The following is a 25,661-nucleotide window of genomic DNA, read 5'->3' on the forward strand; positions in this document are numbered from 1 at the left end:
AGCCTTAGCTAATCGTAAAGCCAAAATCTTGGCCAAAAGTTTACCATCCAATGGAAAGTAGATATATAGGGGTGGGATGGGGATTGTATATCATATGGAAATAGGAATATTGACAAAAGGGGGGATTTATTCTATATTATAAGAGGATATGTTTGTACATACAAGTGCCATATGATAATTGATTATAATATGTTAATTCACTTGTAAGAATTCAAAAATGAATAAATACAATTAAAAAAAAAAAAAAAAAGTTTACCATCCACGTTTATTAATGAAATGGGCCTGTAATTTGCAACCAAAGTAGGATCTCGATTTGGCTTTGGCAAAACAATTGTTACTGATTCCGCCATAGTACCTGTAATACATCCCTTAGACAATTGGGATTTAAATAAATTTAATAATTGAGGTAATAGAGAAACTTGAAATGATTTGTAAAATTCCACTGTAAATCCATCCCCACCTGGAGCGGATCCAACTCTAAGAGATTTCAACGCCTTTTCTAATTCTTTTAATGATATAGGCTCATCTAAACCCCTTTTTATATGATCTGGAACCTTCGAACCAATAATTAAATTTAAAAAATCTATACTATCCTTCACTTTACCGTCATAAGATTCAGAAGAGTATAGTTCTTTATAAAACTTTAAAAATTTACTTAAAATGCTCTCAATTTGAGAATGCATCTCACCTTTCTCATCTTTAATTGCAATAACTTTTGTTCTTCTTTTCTTTGCTTTAAGGTAATTAGCCAATAACCTACCCGCCTTATTTGAATTTCCATAATACAAAGTTTGTTGATAAAAAAGGTCCTTCCTTATCAATTTTGACGCTAATTCATTATAATTACCTTTTGCTTTTAATAAATCTTGTAAAGTGTCATGTTCCCATTTATATATCAATTTAGCTTCCAAAACTTTAATTTCTTTCTAACTTAGAATATTGATTCTTAATTTGTTTCCTAATATAAGCAGAGTAAGAAATATTACCTCTTAAAGTAGCCTTAAAAGCATCCCAAATATTTTCCATTGAAATTTCTTCTGATAAATTATCTTGAAAATATTTATTAATTTTTAATTCATCTAAAAATTTTGTATCAACAAGCAATGTGTTATCAAATCTCCAAATAGGTCTACTATACTCTTGCTGATCTATTTGAAGCTCAATCCATACACTTCCATGATCAGATATAATAATTGGGTCTATAGAAGCTTTTAACACTTGTTGAACTAAATGAGTTGAAACAAAAATATAATCAATTCTAGAAAAAGACTTATGAACTTGTGAACAAAAAGAAAATTCCCGATCATTAAAATGAAGAATACGCCAAATATCTTTTAAATCACATGAATGTACCAAATTGTCTAACCCTAATGATTTTATATCTCTACAAGGTTTTTTATCTAATAATGGATCCATAACAGCATTAAAATCTCCAGCCACAACCAATGTGGAAGCAGCCAGTGGGAGTAACAATCTCTGTACTATCTTAAAGAATTCATTTTGATTCGATTTAGGGGCATATAAATTAAACAAAGCCAGGGTATTATTTCCCATTCTCATCTCTACATGGACCCATCTTCCCTTTGGATCTGAACCTACCATTTTAAAATTAGCAGTACATTTCTTATTAATAAGAATAGCTACCCCTGCCTTTTTCCTATCAGCAGGAGCAAAAAAACAATGTTTCACCCAATTCTTTTCCAATTTTTTTGATTCTAATATAGACAAGTGAGTCTCTTGGATGTAATAAATATCCGCATTCTGCTTTTTTAAGAATGCTAATATTTTATTCCTTTTAACCTGATGGTTGAGTCCATTCACATTTAAAGAAAAAATTTTAAAGTTACTCATAACCTTTTTTATAAGAATAATCTAACAAAAATAAGTAAATCAAATTATTCCACAGTTCCTGAATATGCATCATTTTCCAAAATTCTAATTTTTATACAAAACCTTATACCTGTAACCCCAACCCTCCCTATCCCACTCCCACCCTTATTCTTCATTGAGAACTTGAAAACGCACATTTGATGGTAAGTTCTGAGATGTACCCCACAAGCTTAAACATTGCAAATAATTATATCAATATAATAAGCCAAAAAAGAATTGAGTGCATATATCATTCATTAATCAGCGATTATTACATAATCCTTAAACAAGAAATAAAATATCATTATACTACATCTCATACATTTTAATTTCATTCAAATGAGATTACATATATATATTAGATTATTAAAGACTCATCTCTCAAATTAACTCTTCTTAAAACTGCAAAGATAAGTTAAATTAATAATAATGTCATTTGAAATAAGGAAACCTATTTCTCTCAATTCATTTCCTCCCTAATATAATACCATCTTTTGCATCTTATTTTAATTAACTAATATGTGTTATCTTCTTTTAAACTCTTACCACAAAATGATATCATCTTCCCATCCATAACATAGATTCCTCAATATAATGCACAGAATAATTATATAATACTCATCTCTCAAAAAATAAAAAACCAAATATGTTATCAGAATTCTCATCTAACTCTTCATAAAATGCTGTCCAAAGAACAAACACGCAGTGTTCTTAATATATTTCAAATTCTAATGCACTTGTAATACTTCCTTGTTTTCTGTGACCCGGAAGTAAAGAAGCAATCGTTGGACTAAACCATTATCTCATATAAACCCTAATGAGACTATAAACTAAAAATAAAACAAAAGAAAGCAAAGCAGCAAATGATACTAAAACAACTAAACACTTTCCATATCATTGTATTTTCCCCCACTTTTTCATCTCAAAAACTGAGAGATACTCAGAACATTCCCTGTTTGTTGCTGTAGTTTCATCTTATTTTTCACCAATCACTTGGGCTCTTCTAGCACTGCTGCAAAGCAATGTTACTTACCGTAACAGTTGTTATCCAGGGACAGCAGGCAGCTATTCTCACTAGTGGGTGATGTCATCCGACAGAGCCCCGATACAGACGTCTCACAAGAATGTTTTGCTTGAAGAAACTCAGAAGTTTCGAGATGCCCGCACCGCGCATGCGCCAGGGCCTTCCCGCCCGATGGTCCGGGCGTGTCTCCTCAGTTCAGGTAGCTAGCAGAGAAGCCAACCCAGGGGAGGTGGGTGGGACGTGAGAATAGCTGCCTGCTGTCCCTGGATAACAACTGTTACGGTAAGTAACATTGCTTTATCCCAGGACAAGCAGGCAGGTATTCTCACTAGTGGGTGACCTCCAAGCTAACCTCAATGGGATGGTGGGAGAGTTGGCAACTTAGGAGAATAAATTTTGTAACACTGTTTGGCCAAACTGTCCATCCCTTCTGGAGAAAGTATCCAGACAATAATGAGAGGTGAATGTATGAACCGAGGACCAAGTGGCAGCCTTACAAATCTCTTCAATCGGTGTCGATCTGAGGAAGGCTACAGAGGCTGCCATTGCTCTGACCTTATGGGCTGTGACCTTGCAGGGGAGAGGTAATCCAGCCTGGGCATAGCAGAAAGAGATACAAGCTGCCATCCAGTTTGAGATGGTGCGCTTTGAAACAGGTCGTCCTAACTTGTTTGGATCAAAGGAGATGAAAAGTTGAGGAGCAGTTCTGTGTGGTTTGGTGCGATCCAAGTAGAAAGCCAAAGCACGTTTACAGTCCAGAGTGTGAAGAGCTGATTCTCCAGGATGAGAATGAGGCTTTGGAAAAAACACAGGAAGAACTATGGATTGGTTGAGATGAAATTCAGAGACCACTTTAGGCAGGAATTTCGGATGAGTGCGGAGGACCACCTTGTCATGATGGAATACTGTGAAAGGTGGGTCCGCCACCAAGGCCTGAAGCTCACTGACCCTGCGAGCAGATGTGAGGGCCACCAGAAAAACCACTTTCCAAGTGAGAAACTTTAGTGGAGCCTATCTCAGAGGCTCAAAAGGAGGTTTCATAAGCTGAGAAAGGACAACATTGAGATCCCAAACCACTGGAGGTGGTTTGAGAGGAGGATTGACATGAAAAAGTCCTTTCATAAATCTAGAAACCACAGGATGAACAGAGAGAGGTTTCCCTTATAGAGGCTGATGGAAAGCCGCAATAGCACTCAGGTGGACTCGTATAGATGTCGACTTGAGACCAGACTGAGACAGGTATAGAAGATAGTCCAATACAGAGGATAGGGAGGCTCGATGAGGCTCCTTGGAATGGGAAATACACCATGAAGAAAATCTAGTCCATTTCTGGGAGTAGCATTGACGAGTAGCAGGCTTCCTGGAAGCCTCCAAGACATCTCTCACCGCCTGGGAAAACTGGTGAGGAGTTACGTTGAGAGGAACCAAGCTGTCAGGTGGAGAGACTGCAGGTTGGGATGAAGTAGAGACCCCTGATGCTGAGTAAGCAGTGAAGGAAACACTGGAAGGAGGTACGGTTCCCTGCTGCTGAGTTGAAGTAGCAGGGAGAACCAAGGTTGTCTGGGCCACCGAGGAGCTATCAGAATCATGGTGGCATGGTCGGACTTCAGCTTGACCAGAGTCTTTTGAATGAGAGGAAATGGAGGAAACGCATACAGAAAGCGATTCCCCCAATCCAGCAGAAAAGCATCGGCCTCGAGGCGATGAGGAGTGTAGATCCTGGAGCAAAATTGAGGCAGCTTGAAATTGTGGGGAGCCGCAAAGAGGTATATCTGAGGCGTCCCCCACTGGGCAAAGACTTGATGAAGGGGTGTGGAATGGAGCGTCCATTCGTGAGGCTGGAGTAGACGACTCAAGTTGTCCGCCACGACATTGTCCTTCCCCTGAATGTAGACAGCTTTGAGGAAGGTGTTGTGGTGAACCGCCCAATCCCAGACTCTGAGTGCTTCCTGGCAGAGGGAGGCTGAGCCCGTGCCCCCCTGCTTGTTGACGTAATACATGGCGACCTGATTGTCTGTGCGAATGAGGACCACCATGTCGTGAAGCAGATGTTGAAACGCCTGAAGAGCATTGAAGATGGCTCTGAGCTCCAGAAGATTGATTTGATGGAGTCGGTCCGCACTGGTCCAGAATCCCTGAGTGCGAAGCCCATCCAGATGCGCTCCCCAGGCATATGTCGAGGAATCGGTTGTGAGGACCTTCTGGTGGGGAGGAGAGTGAAACAGCAAACCTCTGGATAGATTTGAAGAGGTCATCCACCAAAGTAGAGACTGCCGAAGAGCAGGAGTGACGATGATGTGTCGAGTCAACGGATCCGACACCTGAGTCCACTGAGATGCCAGGGTCCACTGAGGAATTCTGAGATGGAGTCTGGCGAACGGCGTCACATGAACTGTAGAGGCCATGTGGCCTAGAAGGACCATCATGTGTCTCGCTGAGATGGACTGGCGAGAAGACACAGATTGGCAGAGATGAAGAAGAGAATCCATGCGCTGAGGAGGAAGGAATGCTCTGAGACGTATGGTATCCAAGACCGCCCCGATGAAGGGGAGCGACTGTGTAGGCTGTAGATGAGATTTGGGAAAATTGATCTCGAATTCCAAACTCTGCAGGAACAGAATCGTAGACAGGGTCGCCGAGATGACCCCCGACGCCGAGGGAGCCTTGATGAGCCAGTCGTCGAGGTAGGGAAATACCTGAAGACCCTGGTTCCGGAGTGCAGCGGCCACCACTATCAGACACTTCGTGAAGACTCTGGGAGACGAAGACAGGCTGAATGGAAGCACTCGATACTGCAGATGCAGATGTCCCACCCGAAATCTGAGGAATTTGCGTGAGGCCGGATGAATGGGCATGTGAGTGTAGGCCTCCTTGAGATCCAGAGAGCATAACCAGTCGTTCTGCTCGAGGAGGGGGTAGAGAGAAACAAGGGTCAGCATGCGAAACCTCTCTTTGACTAGGAATTTGTTGAGGACCCTGAGGTCCAAAATGGGTCGCAGGTTGCCCGTCTTCTTCGGAACAAGAAAGTACCGGGAGTAAAACCCCTGATTCAGTTGGTCCGCCGGGACCGGCTCGACGGCCCGAAGCCGGAGCAAAGCCTGAGCTTCGTGAAGAAGAAGGGCGGTCTGCGTCAAGTTGGAAGGATACTCTCTTGGAGGGTGGCCTGGAGGGACCCGATGGAAATGAAGAGAGTATCCCTCCCTGATGATAGTAAGGACCCAGAGGTCGGTGGTTATGGCCTCCCAGCGATGGTAAAAATGGTGGAGGCGCCCTCCGATGGGAAAAACAGGGGGAGGCAGAACGAGGCTGGTTATGCCCTCGACGAGACAGTCAAAAAGGCTGAGGAGCCTTAGGGACAGCAGCCGGCTGAGACTTTGGCTGACCCTTCTGAGGAGGCTGCCGTTTCGCAGGTTGTCTCGCAGGCGGAGCTTGCCTCGGCTGATAACACCGTTGATAGATCAACGGCGGTCGAGAGGGTCGAGACTGTTGAGGCTTAGGCTTCGGCCGAAGAATAGACTGGAAGGACTTTTCATGATCAGACAATTTCTTCATGACTGTCTCGATGGATTTGTCAAAAAGATCCGCCCCCGCACACGGGACGTTTGCCAGGCGGTCCTGAAGATTCGGGTCCATGTCAATGGTCCTCAACCAGGCCAAACGGCGCATCGCTACAGAGCAGGCCGCTGCTCGGGCCGAGAGCTCGAAAGCATCATAGGCTGATTGCATCAACTGAAGACTAAGCTGGGACAGCGAAGCAACCACCTCCTCAAACTCAAACCGAGCCTGGGACTCGATGTAGGGTGTGAATTTCTGAAGCACAGGCAGAAAGAATTCCAAGTAGGTGGCAAAGTGGAAATTGTAATTCAGGACTCGGGACGCCATCATAGAATTCTGATAGATGCGTCGACCAAACTTATCCATGGTTCTGCCCTCACGGCCCGGAGGAACCGAAGCATACACTTGACCAGGATGAGACCGCTTGAGCGAGGATTCGACCAGGAGGGACTGATGAGAAAGCTGAGGTCCCTCGAAGCCCTTATGATGCACCGTGCGGTATCGAGCATCCAATTTTCCAGGAACCGCAGGAATAGAGTAAGGAGACTCAAAGCACCTAATGAAGGTCTGATCGAGGAGCTTATGCAGAGGAAGGCGCAAGGACTCGGCTGGAGGACGAGGCAAGTGCATGGTATCGAGGTACTCCTTGGAGTATCGAGACCCAGCATCAAGGGTAATGTCCATGTCATCCGCCATCTGTCTGAGAAATGAGGAAAAAGACAGCTGGTCCGCCAGCACCGGCCTTCGAGAAGGACTAGAAGAATACGAGGCTTCCGGCTCCACAGAGGCCTGTGAGCAGCAGGGCGAGTAAAAAACTTCAGGGTCCTCGAACTCTGGGCCTGGAGGAGGAGACCCAGCCGAAGCAGCATACCCCATCCGAGGCAATTTTTTCTGAGGCGAGACGGTGGAGTGTCGAGAGGAATGCCTCGAGGAGTGTCTGGATCGATGCCCCTCCCGATTTCTGGAAGGGGAGCGAGCCCGTCTGTGAGAATACTGGTCCCCAGAAGCCTCCAAGGAGCAGAGTGGACTCGAGGCCGTCTATCGGAGAGGCGGAAGAGTCGGAGCCTCCCCAGAAGTCGCCCAGGTTTGATAGGGGGTTCAGAAGAACTCGTCCTGCTTCCTGCTACGCCCAGGACTGGGAGGTCTCGAAGAGGGACACCACACTGTGTCATGAGGTGGAGTAATAGGTTCCAAGGGAGGCAAGTCGCCAAAGGAAGCAGTCCTCGAGGGGATAGGCTCCAAGGGAGGCATATCGCTAAGGGAGGCCTTCCTCGAGGGAATCGGTTCCAAGGGAGGCATGGCACTAATCGAGGACCGCCTCGAGTCGGACGCCGCCCTGCCGCTACTCCTCGCCGAGCAACGAGGTTGTGCGGCGGGGCGGAGGAGGAGGAGGGGGCGGCCCGCCCCTCGGAACCGGAACTTGGAGGTCACCCTGGATCAAGGCAATCAACCGGAGTCCCATGGTGGACATGAGTTCCACAAACTGAGCCTCTAGCAGGGACTTCAGCGAAGCCGATATGGAGGGATCCGCACCAAAAGGGGGCCCTTCCGCACGGTCTCCGCGCTCTTTCGGTGCTGCGTGCTTTTGCTTGCCAGCCTTCGGCACTTTAAGCACCACCGGTGGAACTATAGGGGTCGATACCTGTTCCGAGGAGACGGAGGAAGGCACCGGCGCCGAGGTCGAGGCCGAAACCGGCGTGAACGAGGCTGGTTTCAGAAGGCCCGAAGCGGCCGGGGAGGCAAAGGGCTTCGCCGAAGGAGTCGAGGCACCAGTCGATGTCGAAGCTGAAGGATCCAACGAAGCTTCCATCTTGAACATGGACTCCCACAGCAGGCAGCGGCGCTTAAACGCTCGCGCCGTCAGAGTGGAGCAAGGCTGGCACGATTTCGGAAAGTGGTCCGGGCCCAGACACTGTAAGCAGCGTCGATGAGGGTCCGTGAGCAAAATCGCGCGTTGGCACTTGCTGCACTTTTTAAAACCGGTGATCGGCCGGGACATAGGCCGGAAAAGTTCCGCCGCAAGGTTGAAGGCGCGGGGCCCCAGCCACACGGCCGACCCGGTATCGGAAGTAAAAAAAATTTTTTTTTTCAAAAAAGAAATCAAAGAAAGAAATAAATGCACGGGAGAGCCAAAAGAACCCAACCCGCGGCAATAAGAAGGCAAAAAAACAGATTCAATGGGCGCAGAATTGAAGTGAACTTCTCAGCTCCGCGTAAGAAAAAGAACTGAGACACGCCCGGACCATCGGGCGGGAAGGCACTGGCGCATGCGCGGTGCGGGCATCTCGAAACTTCTGAGTTTCTTCAAGCAAGACATGCTTGTGAGACGTCCGTATCGGGGCTCTGTCGGATGACATCACCCACTAGTGAGAATACCTGCCTGCTTGTCCTGGGATAACATAGCATTATGAAGACGGATTGCCAGGAACCATTCTCCAAGTAAGAAGCACAATGTAAAGTTTTCTTTGTAGATTCCTAAGAATTTTCCTATATGCCCCTAAATAAATCCTCAGCGTTTTTATTAAAAACAGGGCACACTCATACCATATAGCACATTTAGAACAAGATGATATAATAGAATCTGCACAGAAAGAAATTCTATAATTTACATATCTTCCTCCATCTTCTTTCCAAGTAATCCAAATAGAATGTTAACTAATATTACTGCGTGTTTGAGGACAGTTAATTCAGTTGAATTCAAAAAGGATTCCATTTCTCCAAACATAAAATATAAACATATCTTAACTTTATCTTTTTACTTCCTTTTTTCTTCTTTTCTTTTCAATCCTTCAAATAAAAAAGTACAAGTCCATCAGAACTTTTTATCTTCATCTTATGATATCATCAAATGCTCACAATCATCTAAAAAGTCTTTCAATTTGTCAGGACAATCAAAATTCATGGTTTTATTGGCATAGGTTACCCTCATTATAGCAGGGTTATAATAAGCCAAACTTAACTCCTAATTGCCTCATTTGTGGCCATAAATCCAACATTTTTTTCCTCTTATCAGCAGTGGCCTTAGCAAAATCCGGAACTATGTAAATTTTTGCGTCCTGACATTTAAGTTCTTATTTTCCTTTGCAAGCTTTATGATTTCCATCACCTGTTGGTGCCTTAACAGCTTAAAAATCAAAGGACGTGGTCTTAAATCCTTGCCAACTCTTCTAACAGGAATCCTGTGAGCTCTTTCAAACTCTAAAGGAAATTTTAATTTGAGTGGTAAAATCTTAGGAAGAAACTGTTCAAGAAAGGTGATGGCATCATTATTTTCAACACCTTCAGGGAGACCAATAATTCTCAAATTATTCCGTTTTTCCCTGTTAATAATATCTTCCATTTCTTTAGAGAGAAATTCCACTTTTTCTTTATACATTTTACATTTCTTTAACTCAGCTTCATTTGCTGACATTTTTTTCCATCTGGTCCGTTTTTAGTTCAAATCTTTCCATTCTCGCTGTGAGACTTTTCATTTCTTCTTTCACCTCCTTCAGATTTTTAGCGTTGTCCGAAACTATCTCAGTTATTAGTTTCAGTTGAGCAGAAATGTCACCATTATCCTCTTTCGGCAACGGCACTTTCGCAGGATCCAGCTTTGATCTTTTAGCACCTCCACTACTTGTGCTAGCTCCTTCGTTCTTCATCTGTTTATTTGTAGCCATAACCAGACTTGAAATCACTCAAAATCACTAAAATAAAACTAAATTAGTGACTTATTATTTCCTTCAGAAAGCTTGTGATATCAGAGGTCACTCAGCACTCAACCATCCGGCTGCGCTTCCAAGCCACGCCCCCTCTGTAATAAGACTTCTGTCTGCTTCATAATTTTCAATCCATTGCTTAGTGTACTACTCCAGGTAAGCATCCAATTCTGTTTTCTCTGCTTGACCAAACTTCTTTTCTGTAAAGTGCCCCGCAGTCAGCCGCCATTTTCATTAAACATTGAAGTCATTATTGTTCACAGCTGACGGAAAGCGCTCTCTGAAGTCAGCGAGACTGCATCCAATTCTGAAGTGCCGAGTAGGCTAGAAAGATGACATCAGTATAAACCAGCACTGCAAAGAGCGTAAAAAGCAGGAACCCATAAGCTGCTGCACAATGCCTGGAACTTCACACTAATCCAGCTGTCATCACCATATCCACCCTCAGACCGATAAAGGGCAGGAAATGTTAACTAAGACTACCTCTTTCTGCCGCAGGGTGCCAAGGTTCAGGAATTAAAGCCAGTCACACTTAGTTTATGTTTTAACTCTTATAATCAAATCAAGCAGAGATCTCAGAATGTTCATTCACATCAATATCCTCTGAAAATTCCAGCATGTGAAATGATGTAATCATAGAATTTTGCATCCACATTCTTCCAATCAGTTCCATCAGAATTTCAAATCAGTTCAAATTCAAACTGTAACCCCCCCAAAGATAAAATCCCTACAAAATAACTTATATCAGAATCAAAATAAAATAAAGAGAAAAGCAAAGAGAGAAAAAAAAAAAATTCTCAAATAAAATGTCTCCTACTGTATTCCAGCTGCAAAAATACACTCACAGTTCATTTAGTCATAGGCTGATCACATTGCTCCAAAAACTCTTAATTTCAACGGATCATCAAAGTTTGAAGTTTTATTTGCAAAAGTGACCCGCATGATTGCTGAGTATATCAAACCATACCTGGCTCAATCGACCTAAGTTGTGGCCTTAATTCAAGTAATTTTTTCCTTTTGTAAGGCGTTGCCTTTGCAAAATCCGGCACTATGTAGATTTTTGAATACTGGCACTTCAAGTTCTTATTTTCTTTTACCAGCCTAATTATTTCCTCAACATGTTGATATTGGAGCAGCTTAAAAATTAAAGGACGCGGTCCCTTTTGATTGTCAAATCTTTGTCAGGACCCTGTGCGCCCTTTCTATTTCCAAAGGAAATTTAACTTTAAGAGGTAGAATTTTAGGCAAAAACTGCTCAAGAAAAGCAACGGGGTCATTTTTTTCTACCTCCTCCGGGACCCAATCAATCTTAAATTATTCCATCTTTCTCGATTGGAACACTCCTCAAGATCTTTCTTTAATATTTCTATTTCTTTACAGTCCCTCTTGCACTGAACTATTTCCGTTTCTGCCTTTTCAACTCGTTTGTCTAATTGATCCACTTTGACATCCACTACCTGCAGACTGATTTTAAGACCTGCAAGCTCTTCCTTAACTTCCTGAATGTTTTTTGCATTCTGTAAAACTATCTCTTTAATTTGCTGAAGCTCTTTAAAGATATCAATATCCTCTGAATCATCCGTTGGCAACGGAACTTTAAAGGGGGCTGCCGACTTCATTTTTGACCTTTTATTACTTCCTCCCGCTGAATTAGCTTTTGTCAGCTTACCCGATGCCATTATACTTCAAATACTCGTCTTTTGAGATGATTTAAAAGATTTTTTTTGTAGCTTATTTAACAAATTAAGCCTTTTTCCACGGAGCAGTTCAATCACCTGACCATTCTCCGACGTCTCCAAGCCACGCCCCCTACTTAGGTATTATTATTAAAAATTCAAAGAGGACACAGTGAAGGAGAATGAAAAAGTTTTATTAAAGAAAATAACAGAGATGTGTGAGCAATGGAATCCTTTACATCTTTCTTGGTGGGGGAGAGTTCAAACAATTAAAATGATGATATTGCCTGTGGTTTGTTATCAAATGAGTATGATACCAATTTTTTTCCAGGGGTCATTTTACAAAAAGTTAAATGATATTCTTACTAAATTTGTTTGGTTGGGTAAAAGACCTAGAATTGCTTTAGTATCTCTACAAAAGAGAATTGTGGAGGGAGGGGTAAATTTTCCAAATTTTTATAGCTATCATCAAGCCTATATTTTAAGACAGGGTATGTATTGGATCCTCCCAGATCTTATGGAAAATGTCCCAAATTGGTTATATTTAGAATGGCGGCTCCTGTTTCCTTTGCATTTGTCTCATCTTATTAGTATAAAATTGCCCAGGAAATATAAAGAAAATAGAACTTTGCTTGATACCTGGAGCACTTTACGTTATGTTAGTAATTTATCACCAAATCCAATTTCTAAATCATTAAATCAATCCATTTGGCTAAACTCCAAGATTAAAATTGGTGGATTTAAAATCGTTTGGTTTAACTAATTCACAAAGTTTTAAATGGTTGCAGTTGAAGCAGGCCATCCAGGAAGGGTTCCCTGAATGGAAAGTTCTTAAATCTCAGTATAGTTTGGAATTTCTGTGCTTTCAGGCAGATTTTTAGGGTCACCAAGCCGCACAGTGGTATAAATTGTTATATGGATATTTAAATAAAAAAACAAAGAACTGGTCTTGGAGACATTTGGAGCATTGAGCTCGGGCATCAAATTTCTGCCTCTCAATGGCCACGTTTTTGGTCTTGGAGAATAAAAACTACAAGGGCAGCATCTATGAGACAGACTTGGTTTTTTTTGTTGCATAGAGCTTTATGGACCCCAGTTCGTTTACAGAGGTTAGATAGTTCAAGATCCAATAGATGCTGGCATTGTAGTTTAGAAGTTGGGACATTGGACCATTTGATATTTTTCTGTCCCTATATAAATGCCTTTTGGAAGTAAATTTGGCCCCAAATTAATTCATTGTTAGAAAATCATGTTGCCCTTTCCTATGATACTATATTATTTGGTACTTCAATGAGATTTAAAAGCCCAATTTCAGCTAATAATAATAAACTTTTATTAATATTAACAGGGGTTGCCATTCAACAGATGACAGGGAATTGGAAAGATTATACTAAATTAAATTATACTTTTTGGTGGAATTCAGTGTGCCATATTTATAAAATGGAAAGGGTATTTGTTTTGCAACAAGGTAATTATAATAAGTTTAAAAAGATTTGGGGGCCATTGATGATTTATTCTAGTGATCAGACATCTTAAACACCAGAATATTGGATAAGATAAGGGTGGGTGGGATTATGACGGATAATATATTGATAGTTGTTATTTATTGATATATGGGTGGGAGGGATAGGTTTCTTATATAATTATTTATTTGGAATAATACAAATAAGAATGTCAAGTGATGAATTAAGATATTTCTGAATGAATGTTGTACACTTGTTGTAATTTTTGAAAATGAATAAAGATTTTTTTTTTAAAAATAAAATCGTTTGGAAGCATTGGATTATTGCAGGTATACGGACTTTAAATGAGGTTGCTCTAAATGGGTCACTGCTTAGTTTTTCACAATTGCAACATAAATATGGTTTAAATAAATCACAAAATTTTAAGTGGTTGCAATTGAAGCAGGCTATTCAGGAGGGGTTCCATGAATGGAAAGTTCTTAACTCTCAGTATAGTTTGGAATTCCTATGCTTTCAGGCGGATTTCTTGGGTCACCAAGCCGCACAGTGGTATAAACTGTTGTATGGATATTTGAATAAAAAACACAAAACTGGTCTCAGGGATATTTGGAGCATTGAGATTGGGTACCAAATTTCTGCTTCTCAATGGCCACGATTTTGGTCTTGGAGAATAAGAACTACAAGGTCAGCATCTATGAGGCAGACTTGGTTCTTTTTGTTGCATAGAGCTTTTTGGACCCCAGTTCGTTTATAGAAGTTGGATAGCTCTAGGTCTAATAGATGCTGGCATTGTAGTTTAGAAGCTGGGACTTTAGATCATTTATTTTTTTTCTGTCCCTATATAAATGCCTTTTGGAAGTTAATTTGGTCCCAAATTAATTCATTGTTAGAAAATCATGTTGCCCTTTCCTATGATACTATTTTATTTGGTACAAGTATGAGATTAAAGAGTCCAATTTCAGCAAATAATAATAAACTTTTACTAATACTGACGGGGGTTGCCATTCAATAGATTACTGGAAATTGGAAGGATTATACTAAACTTAATTATACCTTTTGGTGGAATTCAGTCTGTCATATTTATAAAATGGAGAGAGTGCTTGCTATACAGCAAGGAAATTATCATAATTTTAAAAAGATTTGGGGGCCATTGATTACATATTCTAATGATCAGACACCTTAAACACCTTTTTATTATATAAGAATATAAGTAGGGTGGGATTGGGATATATGATATTTGTTTTAATTGGTTTATTACTAATGGATGGGATGGGTGGGGAGGGGTTCTTTTTATGCTTTGATGATTATAAATAAGAATATCAAGTGATTTGTAAAATTTTTGATTGAATATTATACACTTGTAAGATATGTAAACGAATGAAGATTTATAAATAAAAAAAAATACTTTGACACAACATCCTTTAGATTACTGGTTCAGTCGCTGATCCTATCTACCCTAGATTACTGTAACATCGCCTACCTGGGTATCCCCAAAAAAACTGTACAAAAATTAAGACTAGTGCAAAACACTGCAGTTCGCTTGATCTTTCGGACTGAGAAAAACAGACCACATTAGCCCCTACTACAAAAAATTGCACTGGCTACCAGTGGAGGTGTGAATACTGTTCAAATTTGCATATATCTGTTTCAAACAAGTCTGGGGCCCAACACCTTCCTACCTGCAAACACACTTCACTCTACACGTACAGCCAGAAACAAAAACATCTTTGCATACCCAAAGATCACAGGCTGCAAATACAAATCCTTCCTAGACAGAACCTTCATGTTCCAAGCAAACAGACAGCAATCCTGGCTGGGAAACCACATAAATAAAGCCAGACAGACCTACAATGCACTCCGAAAATCAATTAAAACCACTCTATTTGATAAATTCCTTGCCTAAGCAGAAGACCTGTCTCATGGATTCTTTCCTCATGTAACCCCAATGTATTATGTAACTTCTTTCTTCTCTCATGGATTCTTCCCCATGTAACTCCAATTTATTATGTAACATCTTTTCTTCATGCATTCTATAATTCGCTGATTGTCAGCCTTCTTTCAATGTGAACCTAGAAGTCATTTGACTAAGGCGGTATAGAAAAATAAAGTTATTATTAAAGGCTCATGCTACTCTGAGAATCGCCAGTGAAGGTGAGGAGAAGAAAGGGAGGGAGATAAGATGCCCAGATGGCAGCGATTGGGAGGGAGATGCCCAGACAGCAGCAATCGGGAGGAAGGAGGCTGCTGGACTGTGTGATCGGTGACCGCACGTGTTCCCTTACTTAACTGCGGAGACAAGGCCATTCACCACTCTATGGAGCAGTGAATGGCCTTGTCCCCGTACCTGCGGTGACCACTTTTCTTTTTTCCCCGTTTTGGCGGGCAACAGCCTTCATGTTATTCTCTACTGTGCATATCTTGAAATTTAGACTAGCTGAATTGAAGAATACTAGTTCATTTGTATAGAACCTTACAGGACATTAAGCGAACAGGGTATGGACGTTTTAGGTTAGGTAGGGAACACTTATAGGTCATGGACCTGGGGGACTGCCGTGGGAGTGGACTGCCGGGTACGATGGACCCCTGGTCTGACCCGGCAGAGGCAATGCTTATGTTCTTATATGGGAAGAGGAAAAATGAACTTTTAATGATAGTGTGGGGTTTATGCAGGGCTCACCCGAATTTTGGTAGGGATTTGCTCTCCAGCTGCATGCTTCTCCTTCAGCAAAGCTAGATCCTGGGCCAGTGTCTTCCTCTCATCCAAAAGACCATTTAGATGTCTCTGGGCTTCTTCTGTACTGACCAAAACCTCAACTTCATTAGCAAGCCAGTTCTAGTTAGAAACAAGTAAATATTAGCAATGAAACACTACAGTATTTCAAAACTGAAGCAAAAAAATGAAAGAAAAACCAAAACAAAACAAAAAAAAACCACCCAGACACAAGCCAACCAACTTTCCCACTATCTGAACTAGAGATCAACAGAGCTAATGCCTGGAAAAAGATATGGAGCCCAAATACTACCTTTCCCCAGTTTTAACCCCTTACATTCCGGAGTGTCATTAGTAAGCAAGTGTGCAACATGTAAGATGAACAAGCCTCCACTACTACACCTTTATCCTTGCAGCCATTCCTTCCATGCCTCGGCTCTGAGGTTCCTTGCGTCTATCTGCAGCCTCTTTTTGTTTCTGTAAAGCTTCCCGTAGTCGCTTGTTAGCAGCCCCTGCCTAAAAGAAAGTAGCACTTCATGGAAAAATGTTCAGTGGCTTACAAAAGTGCAGTCATACATTCTTGGATACATCGATGGACACTTACTTCCTCTGTTTTTCTTCGAAGGACATTAGCCTGTTTCTGGAAGTCTCTCTCTAGTTTCATCATCTCATATTGCCTTTTCCGGTCCTAAGAGAGATGTGATCCAATTAACATCTAATCGGATAAAGCACATATATAATAATAATAATAATAATAACAGTTTATACACCGCAGTATAGTGAAGTTCTATGCGGTTTACAAAAGATTAAGCAAAGGTACAAATTGACTGACTTTAAGAGGGGTGGAAGAAAGAAAATTAATAGGACAGGAAATGCATTGTTGAGGAGAAAAGTGATCAAAAGGACAGTAGGTCGCTATTGAGAGGAAAGAGATAAGTGGATCAGTTGTCTAGATGCTTTATGAACAGGTGTGTTTTTAAACGTTTCCTAAATTCCTCATAAGTAGTGGGCGAAAGCAATTGTTCTAGGTCTTTACCCCACGATGCTGCTTGGTGTGAGAGAAGGTGTTCATGGTGTTTTTTCAGTTTACAACCTGAAGCTGGTTTGGCTGGCTGATTTAACCAAGTAGGAAGTTCATGTCACATGAGAGCTCTGTATTTGCCTTAACCCTACCAGAAGTTAAATTCTTGGCTACATGAAGGACCTGACAAGCCTCACCTGCACATGTTTCCCCATCCTGGTAACTGATCACCTGCCAACTAAATCCTCATAGCTTCTAGCTAAGTACCCTATTCAAGCTACTCCCTGATGGTGTTCAGATACTGTCACCTACCAAGGCAGAAACAAACAGCTGCAAGAAGTGTATGCAGATCACAGAATCAAAAGAATTGGAAAAGTGTAGCAGCTTTCTGGATCACTGGTTAGTCTCCCATGATTCCTCTGAACATTACTTGATCATCAAATCTTTGTGACTCTGGGCTGTAGATGAAATTTGACCCTTAGGGTTACTTCCAACCATAGGGAACTAACAAAAGAAACTCATTACCTCTCCCCCTTTTTTAAAAGTATGGCTGTTTCTCTTTTCAATTCTGAGCTCTATTTTTATTATTTATTAATTTATTTAATTTTCCATACCACTGAAAGCAGTGCAACATGCAGAAAGTGAAGTTTAGATAGTTTTTCACTTTCTGCAAGTTGCACCGCTATTATCAGACGCAATTAAGGAAACATTTATAAACTATAGAGTTTTACCTCATGCAAAATTGTGATTTAGATTCTAATCTAAAGTATCAACTGCAAGAGGCAAGAATTTGGTGTAGTGCTCTAGGCTTTTTTGTAGAGGGGAAAATCAAAGAGAAATTAGGTTCTTACCTGCTAGATTTCTTTCTGTTAGCCTTAGACTGGTATAGTCCTTAGGCTTCACAGGTGGAGACTGAAAACAAACTTGTATATCAGGCTAGATTACCTCCTAGCAATCCAGTCTGCCGAATAGCCAAGCAAAACCTAGGAAAGACTTCAACTGAATAGGAGTGGAAAAACAACAAATACTTGTAAACTACTGTTGGAACATTTGTAGAACTTAATCCTGGAATAGAAAACATCCCCTCAGCTCACCAGGTAAGCCATAGCCACTGTTCTTACTTCTCCCCAGCCCTAGAAAAATACTAGAACCTGCAGAAAAACACAATCTGCACGCGAGCAAAACAAAAACCCGCAATCACCGCACAAAGACAGATAGGGTGGGGGACTATACCAGTCTACAGGCTAACAGAAAGAAAATTAGCAGGTAAGAACCTAATTTCTACTTCTGTATCGCCTGGAAGACTGATATAGTCCTTACAAATGGGACGTACCAAAGCAGTACCCATTAAGAGTGGGACCCCCGAAGGGCCGACACCAGAATACGTTCACCGAATACCGTGTCCCGACGCGCTTCAACATCCATACAGTAGTGTCTGACAAAGGAATGCAAAGACCAAACTGCAGCCTTGCAAATATCCACTGGAGACACTAGAGAAGACTCAGCCCAAGAAGCTGCCTGACTCCTAGTGGAATGAGCCTTGAGAAATTCTGGAACAGGCTTCTTCTTCAGAAGATAAGCAATAGTCTCCTTGATCCAGCGCGCAATAGTAGCCTTAGAAGCGCCATCCCCCTTACGAGGACCCACTAGAAGGACAAAGATGATCTGATTTCCTGATCTCCTGGATCCTCTGTACATAAGAGTGAAGGACCCGACCGACATCCAACTTGCGCAGCTGTCTCTGCTCGGAAGAGCCCTTCCAGCTACCCAACACCGGGGGGACCACTGCCTGATTGACATAAAAAGGAGAAACTACCTTTAGCAGAAAAGAAAGAACATGCCTCAAGACAGCCCACTCCCTAGAAAACGCCAAGAAGGGAGCCCTACAAGAGAAAGCCTGCAGCTCAGAAACACGTCTAGCTGAAGTAATAAGCCACCAAGAAGACCGTTTTAAGAGTAAAACTCAAAGAGCAGTCACCCAATGGTTCAAAGGGAGGGCACACTAGAACTGACAGAACCAGATTCAGATCCCAAGAAGGAACAGAGGGTCGTACAGGAGGCTTGAGCAATTTGGCCACCCACAAAAAGCGAATCACATCAGGAATGGCAGTCAAATGCTGATCTTTCAACAACCCACGAAAGGCTGACAAGGCCGCAAGCTGAACCCAGTTGAGAAGACCAAGCCAGTCCCCTGTCCAGGCCACCCTGCAAGAACTCTAAGATGTTAGGCAGGGAAGCGTGAAAAGAGACCAATCCACGCGCATTACACCACCCCTCAAATAGACATAAGAACATAAGAATTGCCGCTGCTGGGTCAGACCAGTGGTCCACATAAGAACATAAGAATTGCTGCTGCTGGGTCAGACCAGTGGTCCATATAAGAACAAACCCTCACATAAGCCTGTGAGGTGGAAAGCCTCCGGGACTCCAAGAGAGTTGAGATCACTATCTGAATACCCCGTCATAGATAGACAACCTCTTTCAAGAGCCAAGTCGTAAGACAGACGGGACCCGGATCGAACACTGGAATGGGACCCGAGTCAGAAGCTTGTCCAAGAGAGGCAGAGGAAGAGGATCCGGCACCAGATGCCTCACCAGATCCACTTACTATGGCCACCTGCGCCAATCTGGAGCCAACAGAACCACAAGACCCGGATGTCAAATTATGCGGAGAAGAACTCTGCCTACTAATGGCCATGGAGGGAATATAGACAACAGCCCCTCAGTTGGCCATGGTTGAATCAGAGCATCCAGGCCCTCGGCTTGACCGTCTCTGTGATGACTGAAGCAGTGTGTTTTGGCACTGACACTTGTGGCCATAAGGTCCATGAAGGGCTGACTCCAAGACTGCACTATCTGCTGAAAGGCTACATGGCTTAGACACCACTCTCCGGGATCTAGCATGTGACAACTTAGGAAGTCTGCTTGAACATTCTCCACTCCAGCTATGTGGGAGGCTGATATTTCTTGAAGACAAGACTCCGCAGAGACCATGAGCAGAGCTGCCTCCTGTGCCACCAAAGTGCTCCTGGTGCCCCCTTATGATTGACATAGGCCACCGCTGTGGCATTGTTCGACAGAACCCTGACTGACTTGCCCATCAGAAAGGACTGGAAGGCTAAAAGCGCCAGATGGCTAGCTCTGGTCTCCAAGACATTGAACCAAGAAGTCTCCTCCTTGGACCAAGTGCCCTGAGCAGAGTGACCTAGACACTGAGCTCCCCAACTGAGAAGACTGGCATCCTTGAGTAGCACTGTCCACTGTGGCTGGTCCAGATTCGCCCCTTGTACATGATAGGAGGTCTGGAGCCACCAACGAAGATTGCGCCGAGCCAAGCGCGGAAGCGGAACAGGATGATCCAGACTGTGCCTCTGAGGCGACCACCATACTGAAGAGAACACATGTGGGCCCACGACCACCTCACTACATCGAGTGAAGCTGCCAACGACCAAGACTTGGAGGAAATCCTGCGGCCAAGGACACCATACGCAAGCGAATCTGAGATTGCAATTTGCTTACCCGGGCCTCCAGAAGGAAGACCTTCCCCAAGGAGGTATCTAACAGCACTCCTAGATTCTCCAGGCACTGAGATGGAGACAACCAGCTCTTAGAAAGGTTGACAACCTTTCCCAGCAACTGCAGAAACTCCACCACCCTGAGCCGTGACCCGGGTGCTAACCTGGAACGACTTCGCTCGAATCAACCAGTCATCCAGGTAGGGATGAACCAGAATGCCCTCTTTTTGCAACACCGCCACAATGACCACAATCACCTTGGTGAACGTCCATGGAGCCGTGGCCAGACCAAATGGAAGTGCACAGAACTAATAATGTTGCACCAAGTTCGCAAAGCGCAGGAAACGATAATTGGAAGCCCGAATAGGAATGTGCAAGTAGGCCTCGGTCAGATCTAGAGGTCAGAAACTCCCACGGCTGACCCGCCAGAATCACAGACTGCAGCATTTCCATGCGGAAGGAAGGCACGTGAAGAGCCCTGTTGACCCCCTTCAACTCCAGGATGGGTTGAAAGATCCCTTCTTTTTTTGGCACCACAAAGTAAATAGAGTACCAACCTGTGCCCCACTCCAGCGGGGGAACTGGAACCACCGTGTGGAGATCTAACAATCTTTGAAGGGTCTGGCGAAAGGCCTGCTGCTTCCATGCCACTTGCGAGGGAGAAGCGAGAAAATGATCTGGCAAGGAATGGGCAAACTCCATAGTATAACCGTACCAAATCACCTCCAGAACCCACTGATTGGACGTGATGATTGCTCACTTTGGCTAAAAATCCCTCACCCACCAGAACCAAGACGGGCGCCGGAAAGGAGTCATTGTGCAGGAAGGGCAGCAGAGGACCCGGCGTGGGCACTACCCACACCACGGTAAGCCCCACGAAAGGACTGCATGCGCTGGAAGAACCTGCCTCTAGAGAGCCCAGGAGACTGAAAAGAGGCAGCCCCTCGACCACGGAGGAAGTGGCGGAAATCACACCCACGTGCAGCACCACCTCGAGCCAGTGGCCTAGGCCTATCCTCATGCAAACGAGGCATTTTAGAATCAGTGAGAGTCTGAACCAACCTGTCCAGGTCCTCACTAAATAAGAAAGGTTCTTTAAAAGAAAACTTTGTCAACTTAGCTTTGGACACCGAATCAGCCGACCAAGCACAAAGCCACATGGTATGGCGAGCTGCCACAGCAAACGCCAACTACTTGGCAGAAGCTCGCAAGAGGTCATACATGGCATCCGAGAGCTAAGAAGCACCCAATTCAATCTTTGCCACCTACCACTTGAGAAATCCCCAAGCCTCAGTTTTACAGTCAAGCGCTTGCTCGGCCCAGCGAAAACACGCCCAAGCCACCAGCCCGCCACACATCACCACCTGGACCGCCAGAGCTGTCACATCAAAACTCTGTTTAAGGAGGGACTCCAACTTACGCTCCTCCGGGTCCTTCAAGACCGCACTGCCTTCAACAGGAATGGGATACAGGCAGGCCATGGAGCGCGCAAAACGAAAGGGAGCATCCAGCATCTGCCACTGTGCGAGCATAATATCCCGAATATCCTGATGCATAGGAAAAGAGCAGGAAACAGAGTGGATCCTCTTAAACAAGGGGTCCACTTACGGCGGTGTCTTTCGAAATGCTGTCCTCAAAGTGCAAAACTGAGGAGACCTGAAGAATTTGCTCATGAAGCTCTTCCTGCTGAAAAATGCGTACCGCAGATGCATCTTTGCCAGCTGGGAGGTGCTCAAACCCCTAGCTGGCAGAATCCATCCCCCCAAGAGGATCCTGGAAATCTCTCCAAGGGTTCAGGTCCTCATCAATAACATTTTGCTCCTCTGGGCAAAAATCCTCATCCCAAAAGACCCTTGGGCATTTGGATGAGAGAGAGGAGTAGAGGGGGGCAAAACTGCCACTGTATGGGGCCACACCAGGGAAGATGTCGAGGGTAAACCGCCGCCCCCCCCCTCCCCGAGACCTCCGGAGAGGACACGGAACCTCCAGCCGCCAGCACATAAGCTTTACAAAGTGTTAACATAAATACAGGGGGAAAGATCCCCGGCGGCCCTAAGGGACTTCCTGCCCCAACAGGGGATCTTGACATAACCTGCCCCTGTATTTCCAGATCAGGGGAAAGGTCACCTGAGGTAACTGAAATGAAGGAGAAGGTTCCCATTGAAATTGCATCAGAAACCACTAAAATCGGAGCTCCTGCAGCCTGCCGCGTCTGAAAAGCCTGGGATTTTCCTGACGCTGAGGCCGAGGAACTGACCGACACGAAAAGGGTATCCCAAGCCGTTACGGCAGCAAGGGAATCCTTTTCTTCCCTGACCGTCAGTGGCTGGGGGAACCTTCCATGTGGGCTCAGGGGAAGCCCGGGCTTCCCCGCAATCTGAAGCCGACTTGTGAGGTACATGCAGTGGGGTGCCCTAGCTGCCGGCATCTGCTGTCAACGAGGCTACCCCATCGCTCCGGCCTGCACAACGCTTGAACAGGCCGGCTGCAAGTACCTTGCGTCTGGAGCACCTTTTCCCTTTAAAAGTGCTCATTGTGCCAAAAAGCGCCCTAGCTGCAAGGAAAAGTGCCGTTTAGTTGAGAAAACACAGAAAAAAGGCAGTTTTAAAGGGAAATGATCTCTTTAGACCGGCACCCCTCAGAATTTTTTTGTTATTTATTTTTACTTAGTCAGAACAGATTCCATGGCTCTCAAAGCTGGAGGGCTAACCAACCAAGGGGCCAGGCTGCCTACTGAGGCCCACTACAAAAATATGGGGAGGTGGATGGAGGGACCCAGCACGAGACCCGCCGAGTTTAACACTCCCGAGGTCGGATGGATCACCAAACAGAACCCGCCCAAGCTCTATCCAGCACAAATGGGAACCAGGAGTCCACACACAAAGTTCCAACAGTGCTAAGAGGGGAGCTGAAAAGCCTTACCACCTGCTACCAGAGACTGAGGAAAACTGGAGTAGCAAGAGGGGCATGCTATACTGATATACAAGTTTGATCTCAGTCTCCACCTGCTGGTAGCAGTGAGGCATATTACCCATTCATGCAGGACTATACCAGTCTACCAAAGGTGGGGGGAGGGACCCAGCACAAGACCTGCCGGGTTTAACACCCTCGAGGTCGGACGGATCCCCAAACAAGACCTGTACAAGCTCTATCCGGCAGAAAAGGGGAACCTAGGAGTCCAAAACAAAAATTCAAACGCTACTAAGAGGGGAGCCGAATTAGTCTTACAACCTGCTACGGAGACTGAGACAGACTGGATTGCTAGGGGGGAATCTAGCCTGATATACAAGTTTGCTCTCAGTCTCCACCTGCTGGTAGCAGTGAGGCATATAACCCATTCATAAGGACTATATCAGTTTACCAGGCGATACAGAATATCCGACTTGTGCCTAGAAAACTTGTGCCTTAAGTGTCCAGTGGTCGTGTCTGTAACCGCCTTCAGCTCTCACCTCTTCCAGCACCGGACACAACCGCCATCTTACATCAAGCATTCACTGCCAGGAGAGGTGCCAAATTTTGCGAGAGTTCACGATATTATGTACAAATGCACAAGCTGCACTGCCTCCAATGGTTATCTTATGTTCTGGAACATTGTCCGCCTCACTGCTGTAACATCACGCAAGCGCTTTCCTGCATCTGTATGCGATTGTCCTCTCCACTCCACCTCACAACACAATTGCATACAGACGCAGGAAAATGCTTGCATGAGGTTACAGCAGTGAGGTGGGCAACGTTCCAGAATAATGGTAATATATCGAGGGCCTCAAAATAGTAGCTGGTGGGCCGCGGGTTTGAGACCACTGTAATAAACTGTAACACATTATTGGGTTATACGATTTTCTTTGTTATATATTCCCATGTATACTGCATATGAGATTTTGTGTGAATGTGTTTACTTGGTATGGTGAGAAGTTGTGAATGGTTGTGGGGTGAAGTTACCTTAGGGGCCTTGGGTGTGCCCCTATTGCCCTTACATGACAAACACTTAGGCTATGCAGCCCTAGTTCTCCAAGGTCTTTAGGTTTATTTTTCCACTCCAAATGGGGCCCTGAAACTTGCTTCTGTGGAAGCTACCACCAAAAAAAGGCCTCAACTCCCTTTACAACCTACATGAACAGATCCAGACAGTATAAGCACTCACACCTACCATCTGCTAGATTGAGAAATACTGGCTGGGTAAGGTGAAGATCCATCTGCTGGCAGGACACCCAAACATTGACTTGTCTGGAAGAATGATGAATGTTAATGTGCATAAAACCCACATTCTGCCTCTGCCTCTTCCTGTTGTACATAAACACTCACCCGTTCCTTCAGCTGCATAACCTCTTTATCTTTTTGCTGCTTCCAGTGACGGAACCTCTCTGCTTCCTCTTTCATCTGCCTCATCAGTTGCACCCTCTGTGTTTTCATCAGCTACACAAGAAACAAGGGGCTCTATCAGAGACGCTGCCAAATTTCTCATACAACACTCAGATAATCAATGCCTTTTCAATTTCCAAGTAGTAATGCTTGAGGGTTCAAAATTCCATAAATGACTTTTTTTTGCTTTAAATGTTTAGAAAGAGATGCATAAGATTGCAGAAAGTATATGAACATAATTGACTTAGTGGTTAGTCATTTTTATAGTTTCTTTTTTTTTTTTTTAATAAATCTTTATTCATTTTTCAAACTTACAAGTGCATCAACAAATACAATCTATTGGGCTTAAATAAAACACTTAATATTCAGCAATAAATCAAATTATAGTTTATCTCCCTCTCTCCCACCCCTTTCATATTATGTATATAATAGTTACATACTTTAATATTTTCTATCCTTCTTCCCATTTCAAATTCATAAGTTATTCCTCCCCCTTATCTTGAACTTATACTATTAAGGGAAAAATAAAATTTCTTCTTTGAAATAGTTTGTTAATGGCCTCCATACATCTTGAAATTTTTTATAAAACCCCTTGTTCTTTCCATTTTGTATATGTGACACAACGAATTTCACCAAAAACTGTAGTTAAGTCTTCTCCAATTTTTCCAATTACTTGTTATTTGTTGTACAGCAACTCCTGTCATAATTAATAGAAGCCTATTGTTCTTAGATGAAATTTGGCTTTTAGCCCTCATTGACATGCCAAAT

At 43.6% G+C, this 25,661-nt stretch overlaps 1 protein-coding gene across 3 annotated transcripts in view; it reads right to left on the minus strand.

The window, feature by feature from the left end:
- Window positions 1-25,661, minus strand: part of KIF4A (kinesin family member 4A) — a 303,471-nt gene that overhangs the window by 79,631 nt on the left and 198,179 nt on the right. For all 3 annotated transcript variants that reach the window (XM_033944715.1, XM_033944716.1, XM_033944717.1), the window contains exons 18-21: window positions 24,837-24,947; window positions 16,603-16,686; window positions 16,401-16,514; window positions 15,966-16,121 (exon numbers count right to left, since the gene is read on the minus strand). In XM_033944715.1, coding sequence (XP_033800606.1) covers window positions 15,966-16,121; window positions 16,401-16,514; window positions 16,603-16,686; window positions 24,837-24,947 — 465 coding nt within the window. The remainder of the gene's footprint in view (window positions 1-15,965; window positions 16,122-16,400; window positions 16,515-16,602; window positions 16,687-24,836; window positions 24,948-25,661) is intronic.

This window comes from Geotrypetes seraphini, chromosome 5 (genome assembly GCF_902459505.1).
Source record: "Geotrypetes seraphini chromosome 5, aGeoSer1.1, whole genome shotgun sequence".
In the NCBI taxonomy this organism is placed as follows: domain Eukaryota; kingdom Metazoa; phylum Chordata; class Amphibia; order Gymnophiona; family Dermophiidae; genus Geotrypetes; species Geotrypetes seraphini.